General features: G+C 42.4%; 1 protein-coding gene and 1 pseudogene across 1 annotated transcript in view; both read right to left on the reverse strand.

Moving 5' to 3' along the window:
• The window catches only part of LOC126456698 (organic cation transporter protein-like), an 87,261-nt gene that overhangs the window by 32,275 nt on the left and 29,721 nt on the right, over positions 1 to 25,265 (reverse strand). The window contains exons 3-5 of the mRNA XM_050092436.1: positions 20,824 to 20,964; positions 7,844 to 8,102; positions 7,596 to 7,764 (exon numbers count right to left, since the gene is read on the reverse strand). Of these exons, the coding sequence (XP_049948393.1) occupies positions 7,596 to 7,764; positions 7,844 to 8,102; positions 20,824 to 20,964 (569 nt within the window). The remainder of the gene's footprint in view (positions 1 to 7,595; positions 7,765 to 7,843; positions 8,103 to 20,823; positions 20,965 to 25,265) is intronic.
• On the reverse strand, positions 23,148 to 23,265 carry LOC126459507 (5S ribosomal RNA; annotated as a pseudogene).

Below are 25,265 nucleotides of genomic sequence, written 5' to 3' on the forward strand. Positions count from 1 at the left end.
CTGAGATGGAAAGGTTGGCACAGGAGAGGAATTAGTGGTCTGTCGCATCAAAAAAACTGTTTCTCAACACCACTGGCAATAATACCTGAACTGTGCAACACAATTAAAGGATCGCTTTTTAACCCCGGAATTGTCTCCCACTGCGATGCAGAAGTTTGAAATTTGGCTCAAGGGTGCCATGGGTGGCCGAGGAAAACATTTCAGACCCACCATCGCTATCGACACGAAAAAGCCTTAGGGGATGGCATAAAGGGCGTCACTGGAAACACCCCTTCCATTGGGGCGTTGATTCCCAAACATTTTGTGGTTGAAACGACAATTCGCAGTGCGATGAGCAACTGGACGACGTTCTTGACAATCTTTGATGCAGCTGACACTCCCCCCCCCTCCAGACGATGTATAAGGACATCGTTGGCTTGCAACCACCATAGAGTAAATATCTCTGGAGTGAGCATTCACATGCGCAGAACAGATTTTGTGTTGTCAACATACATTGCCGGCCTGGTCACGTGATCTCGGGACGTCGTGTGTTTGTCCGAATAGCGCCCTGTACATTTAGAATGTCACTACATCCCTAGTACAGACGGATTCTTTTCGTACGTGTCGTGGATTATTTATATATGTTGCGCAGACATTGTAACAGTATCCATATGATACAGGGAATAAACAGCTACGTAACTTTTAAGGGCAAGTGATATTACATCCTGCTTTTTTGCGATATGTGTCACAGTTCAGATGCACTCGATTTTTGGTAGTTTCCGGTATGATACGGCACTTTATAGTATTACAGAGTCTGACGTACATTTTTGCTGTGATAGTCTTGCAAAACGACTTGACAGTACGCTAGTACTTTTGCAACTGTCCGAAAAACAACGAATTTGCCACACATTAGCGATTATATCCCTGCTAATTCGTCCTTTTTTCTGCTATTTTTGCGTATTTATTTTCTCGTTTTTGCGGCCTAAAGCACAATGTTTCTAACTGGTGACGCTTTGAAGTATTTATTTAACGCGTTTTACGTACTTGCTCCCAGTTTATTAAATAAAGAGTAGACTAAGTAATCTATAGACATAATCGACAGGTCACTGATAAATGCATGGAGGATAGTATTTGCTGAAACAACTAACCATTCCCTTTCCTGTTCCACTAGCAAATTTACGAGAGGAAGCGACTGTTTGTAAGCTTTTGTACGAGCCGTAATATCTATTATATAGTCATAAAATCGTAGAAAAATAGGTCTACAGAATGAAGCCTTAATTATAATGCGCCTCGAAATTTTTAAACATATACAGTGTCTCTTAATAATTTGATAACTATAATTAGAGCTACATGGTATGTACCCATGAAAAGTTACTATCCCTCCATTCACATATTTTTCTTTGCATCCGTAGCAACAACAGTAATTCACCATCGCTAATACACTATCAACAAACGGTGAAACACAACAAAAACTCTTGATATTATAAACTTCAAACGCTGCAGAAATCACACACGCACAGCGAAGTCCCGAAAACACGTGACAGTCCTGGTTTAATGTTGACAACATGCGCAGAACACAATGCTCACTCCAGAGATATTTACTCTATGGCAACCACATTGAAAGTGACTGCAACCTTTGGAGTGTAGCGCAGCCGCATGTAATATCCACGACACTATGTTCTAGCCACACGATGTTAAAATGAACTAAATGTACAAACTTCAACAAATATTATCGACACTACGTATAAAACAGACTGTATCGTGTAAAAATGAGTATAATTATTTCATTATTTCTGTAATAATTGATTTCTGTGTGAATTAAAACTATTATTAGAGAACTACACACATAGACAACGACAATTATAATCTGCTTTTTTTTTGTTATCTGAGATAATTGTGGATCAGTTGTTCTTCCTATGCTAACCGGTGAGCTGTTCGAGCGTGAGACGTGTGAGGTCTGTAAAGAGAAAAACTGTAACTACTATTATTTTAAAAATAGAGTAGCTATTGTCTAGACGTGGATTTGTATTTATTTCAATTGTAATCCAATCTAATTAATGTTTTTAAGTGTTAATTTTCAGCTCCGCAATTAGGAGTGCAGCCATTAGCGCTAGTAACTTACAGCGGAGTTCACTAGTAGCTGGTATAAAAAATATTAAACATTTTTCATTGAGAATAATTTTAAATGCTAAAGAATAGAGAAATAAATGTGCACCGGCGGTTCCGAATCTACTTTAAAAGACAGAATTCAACTCTGATTGGATCTTTAAAAATAGTGCTCACAGTACGTTACGTAATATCAATTTCTTATTTGCTTATGTATGAAGCCTAATTATTTCTGAGGATTTAGATGAAATATTTTAATAGGAGACATACGTCAGTGTTGTGACTAAATGTTCCTTTTGCTAGAGAAAAGTGCTTCCATCTTAAGTAACAGTTGTGTAAAATCTGATAATGATATGCAATTTAATGCCACTCACACGAGTTTACAGACAACATTTCTACACAACGTCAAGTGGAGATTTCTTTAGCAAAGTGAGAAATATTAGACGGGATAATCATTTTTGAGAACAAACGAATTGTTACGCTGACAATAGGTAACTGGTTTTATTTTTTTATTTTTTATTTTATTTGTTTATTTTTTTTATCTACCTGAAATATCATTTATAAGTAATTAAAGTCACGAAATACTATGCACCGGTTCCGCCACACGCAATTTTTACACTGGTAGACTGAGTGAGCCGATACTGAGCGGCTGTATGTCTGAAATGTTTTCTTCGGGCACCCGCAAGAAAGCAGCGTGGTTTCAGCGCTAGATATCGCGGTTCTGACCTACGCAGAGGCGCCAAAAGGTGTGAAGTATGGGTAAGTGGGAGCATGACGATCTTCCCTTCTTGAGATATGTCCACAGTTTCGTTGGGCAGAATTGTGGTGAAATTTGGTGCCAATATGGCATCATTAGCCTACCTCACACTTCATACGAACTTCCCAACTCTGACCTTTTTTTGATATGTGACTACACTCTCCTGTCGGCGGGCCCGACAGTGACGTCGCGGGACGCCGCGCTCTTGCACACGCCTCGCTCTTGCACCACTTCAGGTGAAGATTGTAGGCAGCTTGGAGCCAAACTTCAAACTCTTGCGTCCCAATGGTAGGCAATTACAGTGTTTTGAAAAAGTGGGCCTCCGCTTGTGTTGCACAGTGTACATCTCTCATTTTTGCAATGGTGCAGGGATGGAGCTGATGTAGTACTCCTGGATTAACGTCTGTAAAGAATGCGGGCTTTCAAAAAAGAAAATGAAAGGATGGTGGTGTGGAGGCCATCAACTACGTACCCTCAGACTGAGAGTTGAAATATTCAAAGTTTTGGCTGGTTTCGTTGTCTAGCGGCTGGGATACGTAGTTGCCGCATTTCAAGCCAAGTACTGCTAAGTCTGCAGTATACAATCTGAACAGACACATAAATCGAATGGTCGAAGGTTCCTATCACTCTGCAACTGCGAATGTAACGTAGAAATTTTGTAACTAAATAAAATCTGCAGGTACTATTTTAACGACTTTAAACGATGAGTACAATAGTAGACGTACTTTTGAGAATGTGGTATATTTCTGCAAAACACTTATTGGCATCGATGGTGCAGCAATTAAATAAAATATAAGTTGAATAACAGGGAAACAATAGATTCCTACTGCACGAAATTAGTTATGAATGACATCATAGCTCGCGAGATACTAACTTCTAACCGCGTACTACGTCTTCACTGCAGAAACCGTGGAGATCGGCCGGTCGCGGTGGTCTAGCGGTTCTAGGCGCTCAGTCCGGAACCGCGCGACTACTTCGGTCGCAGGTTCGAATCCTGCCTCGGGCATGGATGTGTGTGATGTCCTTAGATTAGTTAGGTTTAAGTAGTTCTGAGTTCTAGGGGACTGATGACCTCAGATGTTAAGTCCCATAGTGCTCAGAGCCATTTTGAACCATGGAGATCTCACAAGTTCACAAGTCGGCATTATGAAATATTTCTATCTCACGCTCCTACGAGCAAACTACTCCACTGTCCAAGTCTTTCCGCGACTGTATGTAGCGCCTTCACATCCAGCACTTTCCGTGTCCTGCGTGACTGTCCCTCGCGCTGCACCGTTCCGAACTACGTCGTGTCCTCTCCGGAAACGATGCTCCTCCCCAACCTCCATACGTCTCTCTTAGTAACGAGCGCTGTGATTGGCTAGAGCGCTCCCTCTATGTCTCCAAGCCAACGTACACTCACAAACATATTGAAACACTTTCGAAATTCTGGACTTACATTTAAATAACTTGAAATTAAATAAATATCCCTACGGCTGGACCATAAACACGCTCTAACATTCATTATTAAATACAGAAACAAATTAAATAAACATATATCAAAGGAATAGCAAGCAAAAGTAGGTCAGTAGCCTACTGTCTCTGTGCTTTCTAGAACACAGTAAATATTTGACCAATTTCTTCATGACAGTATACATCGGATATAAACAAAGACATAGACAAATAAATATATTTATAAGCATCCTGCTACCGTTTTTTCGTGTAACTGTGGAGTAATGCCCTGACACGATCGATAGTAGTCGGCCACTTTGACCTACAATAACTCATGTACTATTCAAGTTAAATGGCTGTAATTTATACCAATTTAGTTTTACACTAATAGCTTTCTAAAGTCACGTCGATCGAGAAAATCGGATGAAGCATTTAGATTTTGGAAATTCGTTGCTGGGTGTTACTTGTATAATTTACAGTCAGATACTTAACTTTAAACTAATAAAGATATTGAAAATCTGATTACACCTCAGAATCGTCGTGCAAATAAAGGTACTGTACATGTTTCTTTTTGAGGTATCATCATTCATCTGGCTATTATTAATTTCTATACGAACTGTGAAATTTCTGCTATTATGGTTTCGCAAAGTCCGCCATCTTTGGCACTCCCGGTATAGACATCTCCTTCATCGACACAAAGCACCGTCCTCGTCGCAGCGTCAACATGGAATCCCCAGCCACGCAATTGGGCTCTTGCTTCTGACAACGTCCGGCACCACGTGGTCGGCCTTCCGAGCGGCCCGCGACCGCCGAGCGGCCCGCAAGACCATGCCAACTCCGAACTTAGAATATTTTCAGGGCGCCACAATTCTCCAGTTACCTCATAAGGAACATTTGAAAACATTTCTGCTTTTGTTTGCTATTCTCAGTTTCAGCTCCTGCGTTATCCGTGAGTGTACGGACACTAACTTTGGTAGCACTGATAGCCTTCGCATTTCACCAGAATGTTTTTGGTTTTTTATAAGTCTTTCCGACAAGATTCTATTGCGGTGGTCGTTCTGTGATTCAAGCACTGCCCTTTTCACAGCCAGAGGCCTTATCTCTAGCATCTATCCATTGTCCTATGATTTGTTTTACATCAATTGCGCAGTAGTCGCTGTTTCCTTTCGAGTTTCTTTAAGGAGACTCTGTACCATGGACAGTCCATCCCATGATGAACAGAGATAATTCTCCAATAGCTAATACTCCATCTCCTGTAACTGGTGGTTACAACTTCTGATACCTGCATTGTCATCCAGTTATGGAAATAGATGAGGACCTTGTTGGAAGACTGAAGCTATGCATCATCCAATTCTAATGAGAAGCTCTAATTTTAAGTAAAACATGAGAACTATTCATTAAAAATGTATGACGTAGCACCGAAAGTGAATATAAAATTATATTATTACTAAGGAAGTATAAACGTAGGCTTCCTCGGCCATTGTCACAGTCAATAATCTACTGTGTCCAACACTACGGTGGCATTTCCCTTGTCCGCCTGGATTACGACTAACCGAGAGTTGTTCCTTAGTTCCTTAGTGGCATGACGTTCCTCCTTACTGATGTTTTGCTTCGGAGGCTTTGCGTGAGCCAAGACTCGTACTGTTACTTGCCAGATCTTCTCTGCCTCTGGTTGTGGTAGATGACAAACTGAAGCCTCCACTGATTCGATAATGTCTGCTGACGCGCCCTAATCGATATTAGGCAGTTATTAAACAGCGCTGCCGGCCGAGGTGGCCAAGCGGTTCTAGGCGCTACAATCTGGAACCGCGCGACCGCTACGGTCGCGGGCATGGATGCGTGTGATGTCCTTAGGTTATTTAGGTCTAAGTAGTTCTAAGTTCTAGGGGACTGATGACCTTAGGAGTTAAGTTCAAATGGCTCTGAGCGCTATGGGACTTAACTTCTGAGGTCATCAGTCCCCTAGAACTTAGAACTACTTAAACCTAACTAACCTAAGGACATCACACACACCCATGCCCGAGGCAGCATTCGAACCTGCGACCGTAGCGGTCGCGTGGTTCCAGACTGTAGCGGCTAGAACCGCTCGGCCACGCCGCCCGGCGGAAGTTAAGTCCCATAGTGCTCGGAGCCATTTGAACCATTAAACAGCGCTAAGCCGCTATCGCCGCTTAGTTTCCTATACGGCGGTTACCACCAATGGCAGGCAATAAAGGAGCCTCCAATGGAAAACGCCTATTTCCGCCAAAGACAAGACGCAGTGCAAAGAGCAATAAAAGAACATCTAACACCCTTCCACCTCATCCTCATAACCAATGACAGCACTCCTCAATAGTAAATAAGTAATTAAACTAGCGCCCATTCAGCAGTTAGCAACACACTCTGAGGAAGGCGTCTTGCAATAGTCGCCGAAACGTCGGAATTTTATAGTTGACAATACTGTCACGAACCCAGAACAATTTTATTGACTAAGGAAGTAAATTATGACAGAATTAAAACGGTACTTCCGGGTTTGCTTACTTTCCGCAAGAGAGCAAGTTGAAATATGGTCCAGTTCTTAGTGATTTCTGTTGTCTGACAGACGGAAACAGGACCTGAATGTTTTCATTATTCTTTTCGGTTTTATGCTTTGTGCAACACTACTTGGAAAGTTTCTACTTGTAATTCGTTTACTTCTTATGAAAGTAAACTTGAAACAATAAATCACGGAATAATGTAGATAGAGAGGCACAAATTGACACACATGCTTGGAATGACATGGGGTTTTATTAGAACCAAAAAATACAAACGTTCAAAAAATGTTCGACAGATGGCGCTTCATCTAACCAGAATAACAATAATTAGCATAACAAAGTAAGACAAAGCAAAGATGATGTTCTTTACAGGAAATGCTCAATATGTCCACCATCATTCCTCAACAATAGCTGTGGTCGAGGAATAATGTTGTGAACAGCTCTGTAAAGCATGTCCGGAGTTATGGTGAGGCATTGCCGTCGGATGTTGTCTTTCAGCATCCCTAGAGATGTCGGTCGATCACGATACACTTGCGACTTCAGGTAACCCGAAAGCCAATAATCGCACGGACTGAGGTCTGGGGACCTGGGAGGCGAAGCATGACGAAAGTGGCGGCTGAGCACACGCAAGAGATCTTTCACGCGTCTAGCAGTACTTTTTTTTGGTTCTAATAAAAACCCGTGTCATTCCAAGCATGTGTGTCAATTTTTACCTCTCTATCTACATTATTCCTTGGTTTATTAGGCCTAAGTTTTCAAATTTATACTTTCTTGATCACCCGGTATATATATAAGAACTGTTACCTTACCTGGCGCACAAGAGAATGACCATACTGGGTAACGAGATAGCTAACTGGAAGTGACGCCAGTCGTTGAACAGGTGTGCTATGCACGGAAGACTAATTACTCCAACAGACCAGAGATGTTCGTAGCAACATGAAGCCACAATTTTCCCTTTACCTTTCATCATTGTTGTACCTGCAATAAACATGAATATTCTATATATCCGTCTTTGAAGACGAACTGTCACCTCATATTGTAGAAATGTTTTACTCGCATATCATGTAACCAGAGGTGAACATACAGGTGCATGCGGCTGCCGTCAAGAAGCGCAATAAACAGTGCAGAACAAAATATGGTGTAAAAGCGACAGCCACACCGGCGAGTATCTGAACAGTCGTGCCACCGATCAGAACCAGATCTGGCGGCACTATCCACAGTAAAAATGTGCACGCCACTCCTCCGAACAACACTCCCATCAAGTACAGCAACTGAGATACTGATACCAGGATTTTCCGTTGACAAACAAGTTGCCACTAGAAATAAGAACAATTATTAGCAGCGATTAAGTATTTACTCTACTGGCCATTATAATTGCTACACCACGAAGAAATGCACATGATAAACGGGTATTCATTGGACAAATATATTGGGTGCATAGATCCTGAGAATCAGTACCCAGAACAACCACCTCTGGCCGTAATAACGGCCATGATACGCCTGGGCATTGAGTCAAACAGAGCTTGGATGGCGTGTACAGGTGCAGCTGCCCATGCAGCTTCAACACGACACCACAGTCCATCAAGAGTAGTGACTGGCGTATTGTGACCAACCAGTTGCTCGGCCACCATTGGTTCAAATGGTTCAAATGGCTCTGAGCACTATGGGACTTAACATCTATGGTCATCAGTCCCCTAGAACTTAGAATTACTTAAACCTAACTAACCTAAGGACATCACACAACACCCAGTAATCACGAGGCAGAGAAAATCCCTGACCCCGCCGGGAATCGAACTCGGCCACCATTGACCAGACATTTTCAATTGGTGAGAGGTCTGGAGAATGTGCTGGCCAGGGCAGCAGTCGAACATTTGCTGTATCTAGAAAGGCCCATACAGGACTTGCAACATGCGGTTGTGCATTATACTGCTGAAATGTAGGGTTTCGCAGGGATCAAGTAAAGGGTAGAGCCACGGGTCGCAACACATCTTAAATGTAACGTCCACTGTTAAAGTGCCGTCAATGCGAACAAGAGGTGACCGAGACGTGTAACCAATGGCACCCCATACCATCACGCCGGGTGATACGCCAGTATGGCAATGACGAGTACACGCTTCCAATGTGCGTTCACCGCGATGTCGCCAAACACGGATGCGACCATAACGATGATGTAAACGGAACCTGGATTCATCCGAAAAAATGTTGTTTTGCCATTCGTGCACCCAGGTTCGTCGTTAAGTACACCATCGGAGGCGCTCCTACCTGTGATGGAACGTCAATTGTAACTGCAGCCATGGTCTCCGAGCTGATAGTCCACGCTGCTGCAAACGACGTCGAACTGTTTGTGCAGATGGTTGTTGTCTTGCAAACGTCCCATCTGTTGACTCAGGGATCGAGACGTGGTTGCACGATCCGTTACAGCCATACGGATAAGATGCCTGTCATCTCGACTGCTAGTGGTACGGGGCCGTTGGAATACAGCAATGCGTTCCGTATTACTCTCCTGAACCCACCGATTCCATATTCTGCTAACAGTCATTGGATGTCTACCAACTCGAGCAGCAATATCGCAATACGATAAACCGCAATCGCGGTAGGCTACTATCCAACCTTTATCAAAGTCGGAAACGTGATGGCACGCATTTCTCCTCCTTACACGAGGCATCACAACAACGTTTCACCAGGCAACGCCGGTCAACTGCTGTTTGTGTATGAGAAATCGGTTGGAACCTTTCCTTATGTCAGCACGTTGTAGGTGTCGCCACCGGCGCCAACCTTGTGTGAATGCTCTGAAAAGCTAATCATTTGCATATCACAGCATCTTCTTCCTGTCGGTTACATTTCGCGTCTGTAACACGTCATCTACGTGGTGTAGCAATTTTAATGGCCAGTAGTGTAATATTGCGAATGTAGTGATGTAGATATAAATTAAAAAATAAGCACGCCAGACAAAAATTAGTTACTCGTGGAAGACATCACGCAAATGTATGAAACATCGCCACTAGCTTTGATAATGGGCACAATACAGAGAGGAGGAGGATCAACAAGTTTCGGCAAGTATACTAAGCTCACTGGATAATAAATTGGTCGCCGCTAGATAAGCCATTACAAGCATCATTTAATACCGTGTAATTCCACCCTGCATAACCGCCTGAATTCGGTTAGAAAGTGAGTCTAGAAAGTTGCAGAGGCACATCGCATCCAGGTTAACCCCACACGCTGATGCTTTTTTCGCACAGTTCCATCATACTGTAGGAATGCTGATGGCGTTTTACCTCACGTTCCAATATGTCCCACAGTTTTCCTGCGGTGCTCAAGTCAGGTGATTTTGCAGGCCAATCGAGGTGAAACAGGATGGGGGATCATTCAGAAAACCAGTCACTTATTCTTCCAGTCAGATGAACTTTGCTGTTGGCGTCTTGAAAAATAAGGGCATCAATAGAATCATCATGTAGATGTTGACTGAAAGACAACTCCTGATCTTTCAGAATGTTTAAATAAACAAGCTGTTTCATGAATGAGATTTTCACTCTGCAGCGGAGTGTGCACTGATATGAAACTTCCTGGCAGATTAAAACTGTGTGCCGGACCGAGACTCGAACTCGGGACCTTTGCCTTCTTCCAGGAGTGCTAGATCTGCAAGGTTCGCAGGAGAGCTTCGCGAAGTTTGGGAAGTAGGAGATGATGTACTGGCGGAAGTAAAGCTATGAGGACGGGGCGTGAGTCGTGCTTGGGTAGCTCAGATGGTAGAATACTTGCCCGCGAAAGGCAAAGGTCCCGAGTTTGAGTCTCGGTCCGGTACACAGTTTTAATCTGCCAGGAAGCTTCAAGCTGGTTCATGTTAGCGGTCGCCTCAGTGAGTGGGCCCTGTTCATGATTTAAAAAAAACACCCTCTAAACATCACAGACCTCCTGCTCTTGCACACCTTCAGGATGAAATGCTTCATTTGGCCTTCGGTGCACTCGACGATGTGCGTCATTTGAATGTAGGCAAAAACGTGATTTGTCCGACCACGTTCCGCCATTTATTGTCAACGTTCAACGATTTCTACTCCACTGAAGACACGCAGCTTTATGTGTCTGTGTGAGCAGTAGTCTCTTGCGAGAGGACCGATTCCAAATGTTCGTAGCATGCAGTTCCCGACGCAGTGCTCTTTTGTTAGCAGATTGGGGTGGACCTTCATTCACTTCCTGCTGCAGTTCATGTCTGATTTGGAAATGATTTTGATTCACAAGCCGTGAAACGCGTCTCCATTCCCTCTCGGTCAGGATCGTTTCCCGGCGACAGTTCTGAGTGTTTCATATGTTACTCCAATGTTTGTAGACACGTTGAACAGTCCACCGTGAATCACCAACAGATCCAGCAACTTCACAAATCGTATGACTATGGGCACAGCCCAACACGATTATCACTTCCTGCCATTCTGTCACGCCCTTACTTTTTCCCATGTTTATGTACAGTGTCCACTTGAAACATTAATGTCTCACTGATCGCTACTTCCGTAGATGATGATGATGTTTGGTTTGTGAGACGCTCAACTACGCGGTTATTAGCGCCCGTACAAATTCCCAACCTTTTCGCAGCCGAATCTCGCCACTTTCATGAATGATGATGAAATGAGCAGGACAACACAAACACCCAGTCATCCCGAGGCAGGTGAAAATCCCTAACGCCTCCGGGAATCGAACCCGGGACCCCGTGCTCGGGAAGCGAGAACGCGACCGCGAGACCACGAGCTGTGGACGCTTACGTAGAGGCAGTGCGTGTGCAGTCGAGCATGTGGCTCGACCGCTGCGCTATCTGTAAAAGCTTAACAGTTCTTCCATTCAGTGAGCTTATAACACGCTGAAGCTACTCTTTGATTATTTTATACCGCAGAACGTGGACGTTGGTGATTATGTTTCACCCATTGGGCCAAATAGTCCCAGACATTTTCTATGGAATTATGATCGGATGATTTGGCAGGCCCGTCGACCCAGGATGTGGCACCTGAGATTCTGACAAACCAGGAAAGGATGTTTGCTGCCCAATCCCTATCAGTTGGAGTCTTCGCACGACCACTGTTTTTGCACCATATTTCATGGTTGCAAATGATACACTATTCCTTGTGGACTCTTTGGACAGTCTACGTTGGTACGTCAACAAACTGGCAGTTTCATTCACAGTGTGGTCATGGACAAATCCAATCACGACAGCTCTTTTCTGCCAGTCTATAAACTCTCTTACATCGATCCATGTTACTGCACTGATTCCACACAACCGACTCACACATACACACCATTTCACAACCATGTCCAACTACAGCACTCCAAATCAACCAGTGCTTTCTTTTAAGGCCGGGACAATATTTTGTCTGGTGAGCTTAACAATAGCAGTACGGTACTCATCTGTCATAGATGTCTAACAGTTTCTTAGAATTATATAACATATAACTTTTCTCCTTTAATATTTGATGTGTTGTCAACAGAAAAACTGTTAATGAAAGGGTAAATGTTAGAGTTAAGGGCATCGGAGCAATAAATTAGAAATACTTGGTTTGTTCGCCAACAAGTAATTCAGAAGAGAAGAGAAGAGAATACTAGTTGGACATATGCATACCAATAATGCTTCTGGAAGAATGATAAATATTTCAGGAAATTGTAGCTTACGAAATTTCAAATCATTGACTTATATAAACACAATATTCAGTGGATACATCATTAATTTTTTTCGTAAGTTGTTTGCGTCAATGAATTTTTTTTTTTCGTAAGTTATTTGTGTGTGCGGTCGTTTTCGTGAGGTTTAATTCGTGCATCAGCATGAATTAAACCTTACGAAAACGACCGCATAAGCAAATAACTTACGAAAAAAATTCATTGATGCGAACAACTTACGAAACAATTTATTAATACATTAAAACACAAATAATTTACAACAACTAAAATTAAAGTTTCAAAAATTTCCTCCATGCTCTTCAGCACACATTCCACCTTTGTTTACAAAATATCATGTAGTTCTTCTGAGAAAATCTGAACACACTTCATGACAATAGTAATATGCACTATTTGAAGTATTATATCCTGCCATATAGCCTACCCATTAAAACTTCTCACCCTACAGCCACGTCTTGCGCGTAGTCTAGCTGCTTGGCCGTAGGCTCTTCTCCACCACAGATGTCAGCTTCTGCATTCACTATGTGAGTAACATCGATAGCAGCGCTGTGATCGCAAACCTATTCTTCTTCCGCAGTCACATGCTGCCACATGCATATCTGTCCACCTGCCTACATAGGGTGTGACCCAACTGTCAGCAGACAGAGAGGTCCCACTCTGCATTTTGCAATGGCTCCATCCTACAGCCCATCAATCAAAGCCCCATCACCCCCTTTAAAGCCCATTGAAATCATTATGTCCTGAGCAGCTAGCTTATTGGCTTCACTGCACCACCTCATCACACCTCATCACTCACCTCGCTGACTCATCACCATCAACACATCTCAGGTTACTGCCACAGATCGAGTGCCGCATCCTACCAAACAACAAAGCCATCCAATGGGGACGCTGCTCAATGGCTTCACTGATACTCCCACTCGTGCCAGTCACCTGCCTTGCCAATATCACAGCTTCATTGCCAGGTGTACACATGCTGCAGCTTCATCACCAAGCCCTAGCAGCTCCCATGCTGCAGCTTCAGTGCTGGATACCAGCTTGCCCATGCTGCAGCTTAATCATTGGGCACCAGTTGAGCCTGCACTGCAGCTTAATCACTGGGTGCCAGCCACACCAAGCACCATAGCACTACACCAGCTTCCTGAAAGGCACATGCTGACGCCACTAGCCCTGACCAGTCAGCACCCTGTGTACTAGATGTAGCGGAGCACTCTCAGTTCTAGTACCTGATGATAATTATTGTTAACCTTGTCCTGGTCATGCAATCAACTATTATAGATGCCTACCTAGGAACAGCTGTTCATATCAGATATCCTTACAATGGCATCAGGACAAAAAATGAACCAATACTGTTCACCTGAGACCTTCTTCCAATATGCAAAGGCACTTAGAGATCTTGTATCTGTCATGCACTTAGTGCTTTCACTATCCCTGTCACTACGTACTCCTTTAGGAAGCCAGGTTTTGAACATTGACCTTGTTTAGTGAATTCAATTAACACTACATATTGTGGTACACAGGCCTCAGATATTGAGTTATGGAGAGATGTGTTAATGTAGAAAATACATGTCTTCTGAATTACAAGAAAATGACACACTGTTGTATGACACAGACACTCATTGCAATAAAATTATTGTCCTGCTCTTATACAAAATTCACTGGGAATTAGATTTGCTTGTACGAATTCATATAAGACACAAATGAAATGAAATGTGTGTATGGCATCATTGACCGGGAGGCCCCGTTCGGGGAAGTTCAGCCACCAAGAGCACGTCTTATTTCAGTCGACGCCACATTGGGTGACTTGAGTGGCGGTGATGAAGATGAAATGACAATGAGGACAACAGAACACCAAGTCCACGAGCGGATAAAATCTCCAACGCAGCCAGGAATCGAACCCGGGCCTACTGCATGGGAGGCAGGCAAGTTTCCAATATTGCGAATACATAGAAAGAAGGATCCTTTATTGTATGATTATATGATAGCGGAACAAACACTGGTAGCAGTTACTTATGTAAAATATCTGGGAGTATGCGTACGGAACGATTTGAAGTGGAATGATCATATAAAATTAATTTTTGGTAAGGCGGGTACCAGGTTGAGATTCATTGGGAGAGTGCTTAGAAAATGTAGTCCATCAACAAAGGAGGTGGCTTACAAAACACTCGTTCGACCTATACTTGAGTATTGCTCATCAGTGTGGGATCCGTACCAGGTCGGGTTGACGGAGGAGATAGAGAAGATCCAAAGAAGAGTGGCGCGTTTCGTCACTGGGTTATTTGGTAACCGTGATAGCGTTACGGAGATGTTTAATAAACTCAAGTGGTAGACTCTGCAAGAGAGTCGCTCTGCATCGCGGTGTAGCTTGCTCGCCAGGTTTCGAGAGGGTGCGTTTCTGGATGAGGTATCGAATATATTGCTTCCCCCTACTTATACTTCCCGAGGAGATCACGAATGTAAAATTAGAGAGATTAGAGCGCGCACGGAGGCTTTCAGACAGTCGTTCTTCCCGCGAACCATACGCGACTGGAACAGGAAAGGGAGGTAATGACAGTGGCACGTAAAGTGCCCTCCGCCACACACCGTTGGGTGGCTTGCGGAGTATCAATGTAGATGTAGATGTAGATGCAGCTAAGCAGGTGGACATATAAGACACAAAGGGAGTAAATATTATCGTGTTTAAATTCATATCTGTAACACAGTAAGTAATAGTCACTTATGCAAAGCATCGAGTATTTTTCAATATGGGGCCATATCAGAATCACAGCAGTAACTGAATATAATAAGCATATTTGGATGCTTTTAAAGCCAAAGTGGACTCTTTATAGGCAGATTTTTATGTTTGGAGTGCAAGACAGCTGCCATACATCACATGTGATTCATCAAACAAATGATCTCATTGCATCCAGACTGAATCTTTCACACTACAGCAGAGTGTTAGCATTTTTTAAAACTTTCTACAAGATTTAAACAGTGTGCGAACTGGAACTCAGTCCCAGAAGTTTGTCTCCTGTGGGCAATGCTCTCATTGTAGTCACCCCATCTCGACTGACCATTGTTAAAGCAATGAATGTCACTTAGAAATCAAGCCTAGGCTATGTGAAGCAGTTCAAATAAAAACTGCCAAGATCTTTGGAATTCTAGCTCCTAGAATATGTCATTATCAACAGTAATAATGAGATTGTGTCAAGAATTCCCAAATACCATTAGAGATTCCAGACTTTCACAACTATCAGAGTTAGCAAAGAAACTTTTGAATAATAACAGAAAATGTTCAATTTTTACACTCTGTACCTATCAGTTTGTACACAAGAAGGCTCAGGGGAAAATGGAACATATTTTGTGGATTACCTCAATAGAAACAAATTATCTTTCAGTTTCCCCATAAGATTGTCAGGAGAAAAGGCTGCACTGGACTAGATCTCTCTGCCATTTTAAAACACTTTTGTCTTGGAATTAGATAATTTATCTTCATTAAAAATGGTTTGATTGTTAGTATCTTGATAGCTGATTATAGCAGTGCCACCTACTGGCTCTGATGAGCCATTCAGTAGTGATAATGACAGCTGGTTCCCATGTAAAAACAACAGTGGATCATATCTGTTCAGTTATTTATCATAATGAAAGTAATACACTGGTCTGCACAGTCACACAAATTTAAAACAAAATCACTGGTTTCTGCCAACATCAGTCAACCTCAGATAAAAGAAAGCAAGCTGTTTACAATGGGATTTGTGGTTTCTGCAGTGGTGATATTGAAACATGGCATCTGTTTTATGTTCTGAGGGTAGCCAATCAAAACCAGTCATTTCATTTGAAATTAGTGTAATTGTGTTGGATAATAAATTATTTTTAAAATGATCACTAACTGTTTATTTCCAACCAACTGAAATAGTGTTCTCTCCAGTTATCGTAGTGTCATTCTCATAGTTTCCACAGAGAAGAACACTGGGGAAAAGAAGAATAAGTACAGTTCAACATCCCATCAGTCATGAGGTCATTAGAGGAAAAGAAGAATAAGTACAGTTCAACATCCCATCAGTCATGAGGTCATTAGAGGCAGGTTGCAAGCTCGGATAGACCAAGCACAGTGAAGAGTATAGGTTGTGTCATTTTCAGAGAAGCCTCAATGGCAATTGCCTTAACCTCTTAAGAAAAACCCAATTCAGGATGACTGGAGATATACTTGACCAGCTCCCCCCCCCCCCCCCCCCCACACACACCCTTGTCCTGGTGCAGGCAGATAGTGAATTATTGTCTTGTAAAGGTTCTTGATTTTTGAAATCTGTTCAGTTGCCAGTAGTGCTGTTTCATTGATCTTTGATATTATGACTGTTTACAGATGGCCTTACAAAAGTCATTACTACTTGTGCATCAACATATTTTTGATTAGTAATTGCCCATAACATTGCATTGAATTACAATATATGTACCTTATAAGGTATCTCCTCAATTTAATATAGTTGTTAACTGGCAGATGGCAGAATGATCTAGTTGTTTTCTGTTTGTCTATTGTAGGCCTAAAGTAAGCATTCTACACTCCTGGAAATTGAAATAAGAACACCGTGAATTCATTGTCCCAGGAAGGGGAAACTTTATTGACACATTCCTGGGGTCAGATACATCACATGATCACACTGACAGAACCACAGGCACATAGACACAGGCAACAGAGCATGCACGATGTCGGCACTAGTACAGTGTATATCCACCTTTCGCAGCAATGCAGGCTGCTATTCTCCCATGGAGACGATCGTAGAGATGCTGGATGTAGTCCTGTGGAACGGCTTGCCATGCCATTTCCACCTGGCGCCTCAGTTGGACCAGCGTTCGTGCTGGACGTGCAGACCGCGTGAGACGACGCTTCATCCAGTCCCAAACATGCTCAATGGGGGACAGATCCGGAGATCTTGCTGGCCAGGGTAGTTGACTTACACCTTCTAGAGCACGTTGGGTGGCACGGGGTACATGCGGACGTGCATTGTACTGTTGGAACAGCAAGTTCCCTTGCCAGTCTAGGAATGGCAGAACGATGGGTTCGATGACGGTTTGGATGTACCGTGCACTATTCAGTGTCCCCTCGACGATCACCAGTGGTGTACGGCCAGTGTAGGTGATCGCTCCCCACACCATGATGCCGGGTGTTGGCCCTGTGTGCCTCGGTCATATGCAGTCCTGATTGTGGCGCTCACCTGCACGGCGCCAAACACGCATACGACCATCATTGGCACCAAGGCAGAAGCGACTCTCATCGCTGAAGACGACAAGTCTCCATTCGTCCCTCCATTCACGCCTGTCGCGACACCACTGGAGGCGGGCTGCACGATGTTGGGGCGTGAGCGGAAGACGGCCTAACGGTGTGCGGGACCGTAGCCCAGCTTCATGGAGACGGTTGCGAATATTCCTCGCCGATACCCCAGGAGCAACAGTGTCCCTAATTTGCTGGGAAGTGGCGGTGCGGTCCCCTACGGCACTGCGTAGGATCCTACGGTCTTGGCGTGCATCCGTGCGTCGCTGCGGTCCGGTCCCAGGTCGATGGGCACGTGCACCTTCCGCCAACCACTGGCGACTACATCGATGTACTGTGGAGACCTCACGCCCCACGTGTTGAGCAATTCAGCGGTACGTCCACCCGGCCTCCCGCATGCCCACTATACGCCCTCGCTCAAAGTCCGTCAACTGCACATACGGTTCACATCCACGCTGTCGCGGCATGCTACCAGTGTTAAAGACTGCGATGGAGCTCCGTATGCCACGGCAAACTGGCTGACACTGACGGCGGCGGTGCACAAATGCTGCGCAGCAAACGCCATTCGACGGCCAACACCGCGGTTCCTGGTGTGTCCGCTGTGCCGTGCGTGTGATCATTGCTTGTACAGCCCTCTCACAGTGTCCGGAGCAAGTATGGTGGGTCTGACACACCGGTGTCAATGTGTTCTTTTTTCCATTTCCAGGAGTGTACATTACATTCAGTTGCAACTAAGGGTGTGACGGAAGTAACCACCTATTTTCTACATCAGAGTCTAAACACCAACATTGGTAAATCTCAGCTATTAACATTTAAAGCAACTGGTTCTCATGAGACTGAAATAACATCAGCAGAAACAGATAACATTAAATTTCTTGGTGTCCACCTGGACAAAAATCTCCTTTGGGTAAACTACATTACTTCTGTGTGTGAGAAAATCAGCGGTAGCCTGTATCTTCTGAGTCAGTTGGCAAAAATAGTGCCAATCGAAACACTAAAAATTATTTACTATGGAGCAGTTTATCCGTGTTTTAATTATGGTATTGAACTGCAGGGTTGTGCGGTAGACCTACATCTGAACAGAATATTAGTGTTACAGAAAAGAGCCATTAGGTTAATGCATGGACTAAAGCCCAAAGAGTTCTGTCATGAAACTTTTCTCCAACATAAATAACTAACAGTGTATTCCTTGTATTTGGATAAACTTATTATATTTTTCTCAATAATAAAAATAAGTGAAGTGATACACATAATTATGATACTAGAAATAAGGTGAACTACTTCAGGCAGAGGACAAAATTAAAAATAACTGACAGTAGTCCTTATATTAACGGGCATCATTCAACAAGCTGCCACAAGTTTTGAAAACTTGTGAACCAAAGCTGTTCCAAAGGAAGATAAAAGCCTTCTTAGTAAATAAGTGTTTATATTCACTCAGTGAATTCTAATCTACTTGCAATTTCTTGTAGCACATAATATAATTAGAATACTAAGACAGATGTATGTACCATTACTGTAAGTGCTATCTATAGTAATCTACTCAACCTATGTATGACATATTGCAAAAGACATCAGTTTGATGATCTATACACAAAAAATGTAAATAAATAAATAAAATAAATAAAAACAAATTAAATTCTAACAGTATACGCTGTCTTCTGTTGTTGTTGTTGTGGTCTTCAGTCCTGAGACTGGTTTGATGCAGCTCTCCATGCTATTCTATCCTGTGCAAGCTTCTTCATCTCCCAGTACTTACTGCAACCTACATCCTTCTGAATCTGCTTAGTGTATTCATCTCTTGGTCTCCCCCTACGATTTTTACCCTCCACGCTGCCCTCCAATACTAAATTGGTGATCCCTTGATGCCTCAGAACATGTCCTACCAACCGATCCCTTCTTCTGGTCAAGTTGTGCCACAAACTCCTCTTCTCCCCAATCCTATTCAGTACCTCCTCATTAGTTATGTGATCTACCCATCTAATCTTCAGCATTCTTCTGTAGCACCACATTTCGAAAGCTTCTATTCTCTTCTTGTCCAAACTATTTACCGTCCATGTTTCACTTCCATACATGGCTACACTCCATACAAATACTTTCAGAAATGACTTCCTCACACTTAAATCTATACTCGATGTTAACAAATTTCTCTTTTTCAGAAACGATTTCCTTGCCATTGTCAGTCTACATTTTATATCCTCTCTACTTCGACCATCATCAGTTATTTTGCTCCCCAAATAGCAAAACTCCTTTACTACTTTAAGTGTCTCATCTCCTAATCTAATACCCTCAACATCACCCAACTTAATTCGACTACATTCCATTATCCTCGTTTTGCTTTTGTTGATGTTCATCTTATATCCTCCCTTCAAGACACTATCCATTCCGTTCAACTGCTCTTCCAAGTCCTTCTTCTAAAAAGCCTGAACTACAAATGTAAGGATGGCATTTTGTATTTTATACATGCAGAGCAGTCACTAAACCATCTCTACAATGAGGAATTAATATAACTACCACACTGTAGAGAGCCATAAAATTTTTGCATATCCCTAAGTCCCATGGAAGAAGTATCTAGAGAGATGAGAGAGTTCTTTTCTGTCTCACATGCTAAGGCATTTGTATAGCCATAGCTCACTGTATCTGAGGAATGGCCCAGCTAACACATAGGTTTATTTACCTTGAAGACCTTTTATTGTCAGTGCACATCTATTAGACACACCACATGTTCATGTCCTGTACCATGGCTGCTGAAACTGCACTCTCAATCTAACATCATATCATAGGAAGCTCTGTACTGATGGTCCTGTTTAGACATAGTTATTCCACTACAGCAGTGATGGTCATTCATTACCTTTGAACAGTACCTGAAAACTGTATTTGTATAGTGACATCATTAACAGACTTAACATCAAAGGTCATGACTCAATGACACAATAATTACATTTAGGGAGATACAATATGTTTCTGAAATTGTTAAATTTAAGTTAATGATAGTATCATAACAAATCAATGCATTTACTAATTGTGTACACTGGCAGACACATTCATATATTATACACATAAAATAGAGTTATCTTACAGTTAAGTCAAGAGCCATGAAAAATTTCTACTGGGCACTAATGAGAGGGCTTGTTATACAATACCTGATCAACGATGCTGTAGTAAGTGTCAGTAAATCTGAAGTCTTCACAAAATGTTGTTTCTTCACCTTCTGAAGAATTACTGTTGCTAAGCAGAGTTACGTTCTTTCTGACATATGTGTGGCACGGATCATTCCTTCTGTACTGTAATAAATGCAATGTGCAGTAAAACATGTATACAACTACAAGTGAAGGACAAAATCACAATGACAAATAAATATGTTCAAATTTCTAAAAAAAAACCATGTGATATAATTGATCATCAGCTATTAAAGTGCATAACAGAAAGAGACATGACCAGAGAGGTACCTTCTACTCCTACAAATGCAAATGTTTATTAACAGCACAAACAACAACACGTTGATTGACAATTCTGTGTAGACTTACATATATCTTCTATGATCTATAAGATGCCGGGTGCAAAAAATAGTAAGTTCTTCCAAACTAACATTTTTTTCGGTATATCCAATAAATTATTTGTATCTCAGCCTTGTACAGCATTCCAAATTGACACTATTACAGTATCTTGCCAATCAAGTGTGTTTGGGATATTTTGTGTGAAGGACTCTAATGAGTCCCTGTGCAGTGCAATGCTATATTTCTACTGTGCTTGTTGTTGTTGTTGTTGTTATTGTTGTTGCCCACCAAGCACTATAAGGTGACCTGCAGAGTGTAGATGTAGATCTTGATGGTGGTGGTGTTGCTGTTAACGTTGGTGGTTGGTGGTGGTGGCAGCGGTGGTTATGGTGAGAGAAGGGAGATGGTGTAGCCGGGAACGGACACATAATATTCTTTTCTCAAATGGTTTCAGCCACTTTTAGTGTAAGGTAAATAATGAAAATGAGTTTCATTCATTCATCTTGTTCCATAGTTCCCATAAAAAGGAAACTCTGTCTCATCAACATCAGTTGCAGTTTGACAAGATGTGGCACTGTATTGCTCTACTTGAAAAACTTGAATGTTTCACCTTTTATATGTCTTTATACTGGAAGAGCCAGTAAACTTCTAATATGAAACTGCTGTAATTTTATGTTTATGATGATGAGCTTTGTATTAAACCCAGTGTGTACACTGCTCTTCATTGTGTAACCTTATTTGTATGATGATGACTATCCAAGTGCCAAAATAACAATAAATGAAGGAACACAGAAAGAAAGAACAACATTGCTTTACTGGAATGTTACAGTTGATATTTGTTCATAAAATTCAGTCAAATTACAAGTAGACACATTTAAAACACTGCCATTGGCAGCAATGGACAAGTAGTAGTGGAACAAGGAGATAAAGAGGTACATGACAAAAAAGAAAAACAAGGAATGTAGACAGAGGAAAGGAAAGCAGCGTTACTTAGCTTTCATTGGAGAACTAGTCATGAAGGAGATTCATTGCAGATGTGGAATAAGCAAAAATAATTATAATTAATTATTATTATAATTGACATTCATCTCTGCAGCTGATTGGTAAGTGTGACTGACTCCCATGCAGCTGATTCCCAACAACAACAGGGAGCACAGTGTACTGACCACATGCCCCTCTATACCGCATTCAATGACACCACTAGTAGTGGCTGACATGGTAGTCAGTCAAGCCTGATTGGCTCATCTGGGGTGGGAATGTGGAACTTTACCTGCCTGCCTTATAATAACTGGAGTTAGATGAAACAATCCTTCTTGTCAGTCATCTCAGAGATTCCGTAGCATCTGGTGAAGTCAAACTAGCGAACACAGTGAGCGTCCACACTCTCTTATCAATCAGCAGTGCACAAGAGAAATCATGCAACATATTGCTCTATAGTCTTCCTCCAAAATGTTTGTTGGCACACCTGGACTTCATTAATAATTAACTGTCACCAAACTTTTATAAACTAACATTTTCACTCAGACTACATTTAATGTTGTAGATCTAGTTGAAAAGATGCTCCTTTGGAAGAAAAATAAACTGTTTCTTCCTTGCTACATATTTAAAGGGACAATTTATTCAGTACTTCAGCTTAATTCTTACGTAACTATATACACTGAAGAGCCAAAATACCTGGTACAGCTGCCTAATATCATGTAGGGCCCATATGAGCAAGCAGAGGTGCTGCAACACAACATGTCATGTACCTAGATAATGTCTGAAGTAGTAGCACTCCATCTTCAGGCCATAAGTGGCCTACCGGGACCATCTGACCGCCGTGTCATCCTCGATGGAGGATGCGGATAGGAGCAGCGTGGGGTCAGCACACCACTCTCCCGGTCATAAGATGGCATTCTTGACCGAAGCCACTGCTGTTTGGTTGAGTAGCTCCTCAATTGGCATCACAAGGCTGAGTGCATCCCGAAAAATGGCAACAGCGCATGGCGGCCTGGTTGGTCACCCATCCAAGTGCTGACCATGCCCGACAGCGCTTAACTTCGGTGATCTCATGGGAACCGGTGTATCCACTGTGGCAAGGCCATTGACAATGTCTGAAGTAGTGGTGGAGGGAATTGACACCATGAATCCTGCAGAGCTGTCCATAAACCTCTAACACTATGAGGGGGTGGAGATCTCTTCTGAACATCATGTTGCAAGGCATCCCAGATTTGCTCAAAATGTTCATGTCTGGGGAGTTTGGCGGCCAGCGGAAGTGTTTAAACTCAGAAGAGTGTTCCTGGAGCCACTTTACAGTAGCTCTGGATGTGTGTGGTGGTACATTGTCCTCCTGGAATTGCCCCAGTCTGTCGGAATGCACAATGGACATGAATGGATGCAGGTGATCAGTCAGGATGCTTACATACTAGTCACCTATAAGAGTCATATCTAGATGAATCAGGAGTCCCATATCACTCCAACTGCACATAGCCCACACCATTACAGAGCTTCCACCCGCTTGAACAGTTTTGCTGACCTGCAGGGTCCACAGATTCATGAGGTTGTCTCCATACCCGTACATGCCCATGCACTTGATATATTTTGAAATGAGACTCGTTTCCAGTCATCAACAGTCCAATGTCAGTGTTGACAGGCCCAGGTGAGATGTAAAGCTTTGTGTCATGCAGTCATCAAGGGTACATGAGTGTGCTTTTGGCTCTGAAAGCCCATATTCATGATGTTTCATGAATGGTTCGCACGCTGGCACTTGTTGATATCCAGCATTTAAATCTGCAGCAATTTGTGACGGGTTGCACGTCTGTCATGCTGAACAATTCTCTTCAGCCATCACTGGTACCATCCTTGCAGGATCTTTTTCCAGCCACAGCAATGTCAGAGACTTTGTTTTACTGGATTCCTGATATTCATGGTACACTTGTGGAATGTTTGGATGGGAAAATCCCCACTTCATCACTGTCTCGGAGATGGTGTGTCCCATCACTCATGCACTGACTATAACACCACATTCACACCCACTTAAATCTGGATAACCTGCCATTGTAGCAGCAGTAGCTGATCTAACAAATGTGCCAGACACTTATCGTCTTATATAGGTGTTGCCAACCAAAGTGTCGTATTCTGCCTGTTAACATGTGTTTCCTTTTTTAATAATTCACTGTAGGACTTCATTACACTGAGTTTCCACCTACAACCAATCCCTTGAATTATGTGGTAGTTTCTCTTACTGCCATAAGATACATCAATCCTTCATGATATCCATCCCTTGTCCATGCTTAACCTTTATTCAATTTTATGTGAAGTGGGAAATCAAAGTTGCTGCAGATAAATGGTAAGTAATTGGTTAGATTTTTTATCTACAGTGTCCAATGTGTAAATCTCTTACCAGCATTCTCCCCATACTTTCTCTCTAAACATTGTCAAGGTCTTAACTTAAATTCCTATATTAAATGCACATTTTATTCTAATGTCCCATCACGATGAGATTCAGTCATTTACTCATTCACTCACTGTCTCTCAGAGGTCCCATTAACAAAAGGCACATGAAACATATAAGCTTAATCTGTATGCTACATTAGCAATAAACCAGCGTTATACTGCTATATATTATTTGTGCTTATTGCATCTAAGTTCAACCTAGTGCACTGCAAGAAAGACTGCTAATTTCTATAAGGCTGTCACTGCCTCAGTTAGATGAAATAGCTGCTGTTTATCTTCTATTGGCAGCTTCATACTTACTTGATTACATTGTGGACTTATTTTCAGAGATAATGATACCATACTTTCATCTGTAAGGTCAAAAGCCAGTTTATAACACACTATTACTGTTTGATAACGTTAAGTTGATGCCTGGCCCAGTGGATGTTGGAAATAACAGGAGATATGCATTGCCCTGCACTTGGACTGCTGAGAGGAGGGGAGCAGTGGGGGAAGGGAGCACTGACTCCTTTCGAAGAGCTGACACAATTACCTGTACTTTGTGCTAATAAAAAGCAGAGGTGGTACACACATGGAAATATTGACAGCACGTGAAGGAAAATAAATATTTTCCAATCATTGCTGGTTTTCTCAGGTACTGGTAGCACCAGTAA

The sequence above is a fragment of the Schistocerca serialis genome, chromosome 2 (assembly GCF_023864345.2).
Source record: "Schistocerca serialis cubense isolate TAMUIC-IGC-003099 chromosome 2, iqSchSeri2.2, whole genome shotgun sequence".
NCBI lineage: Eukaryota > Metazoa > Arthropoda > Insecta > Orthoptera > Acrididae > Schistocerca > Schistocerca serialis.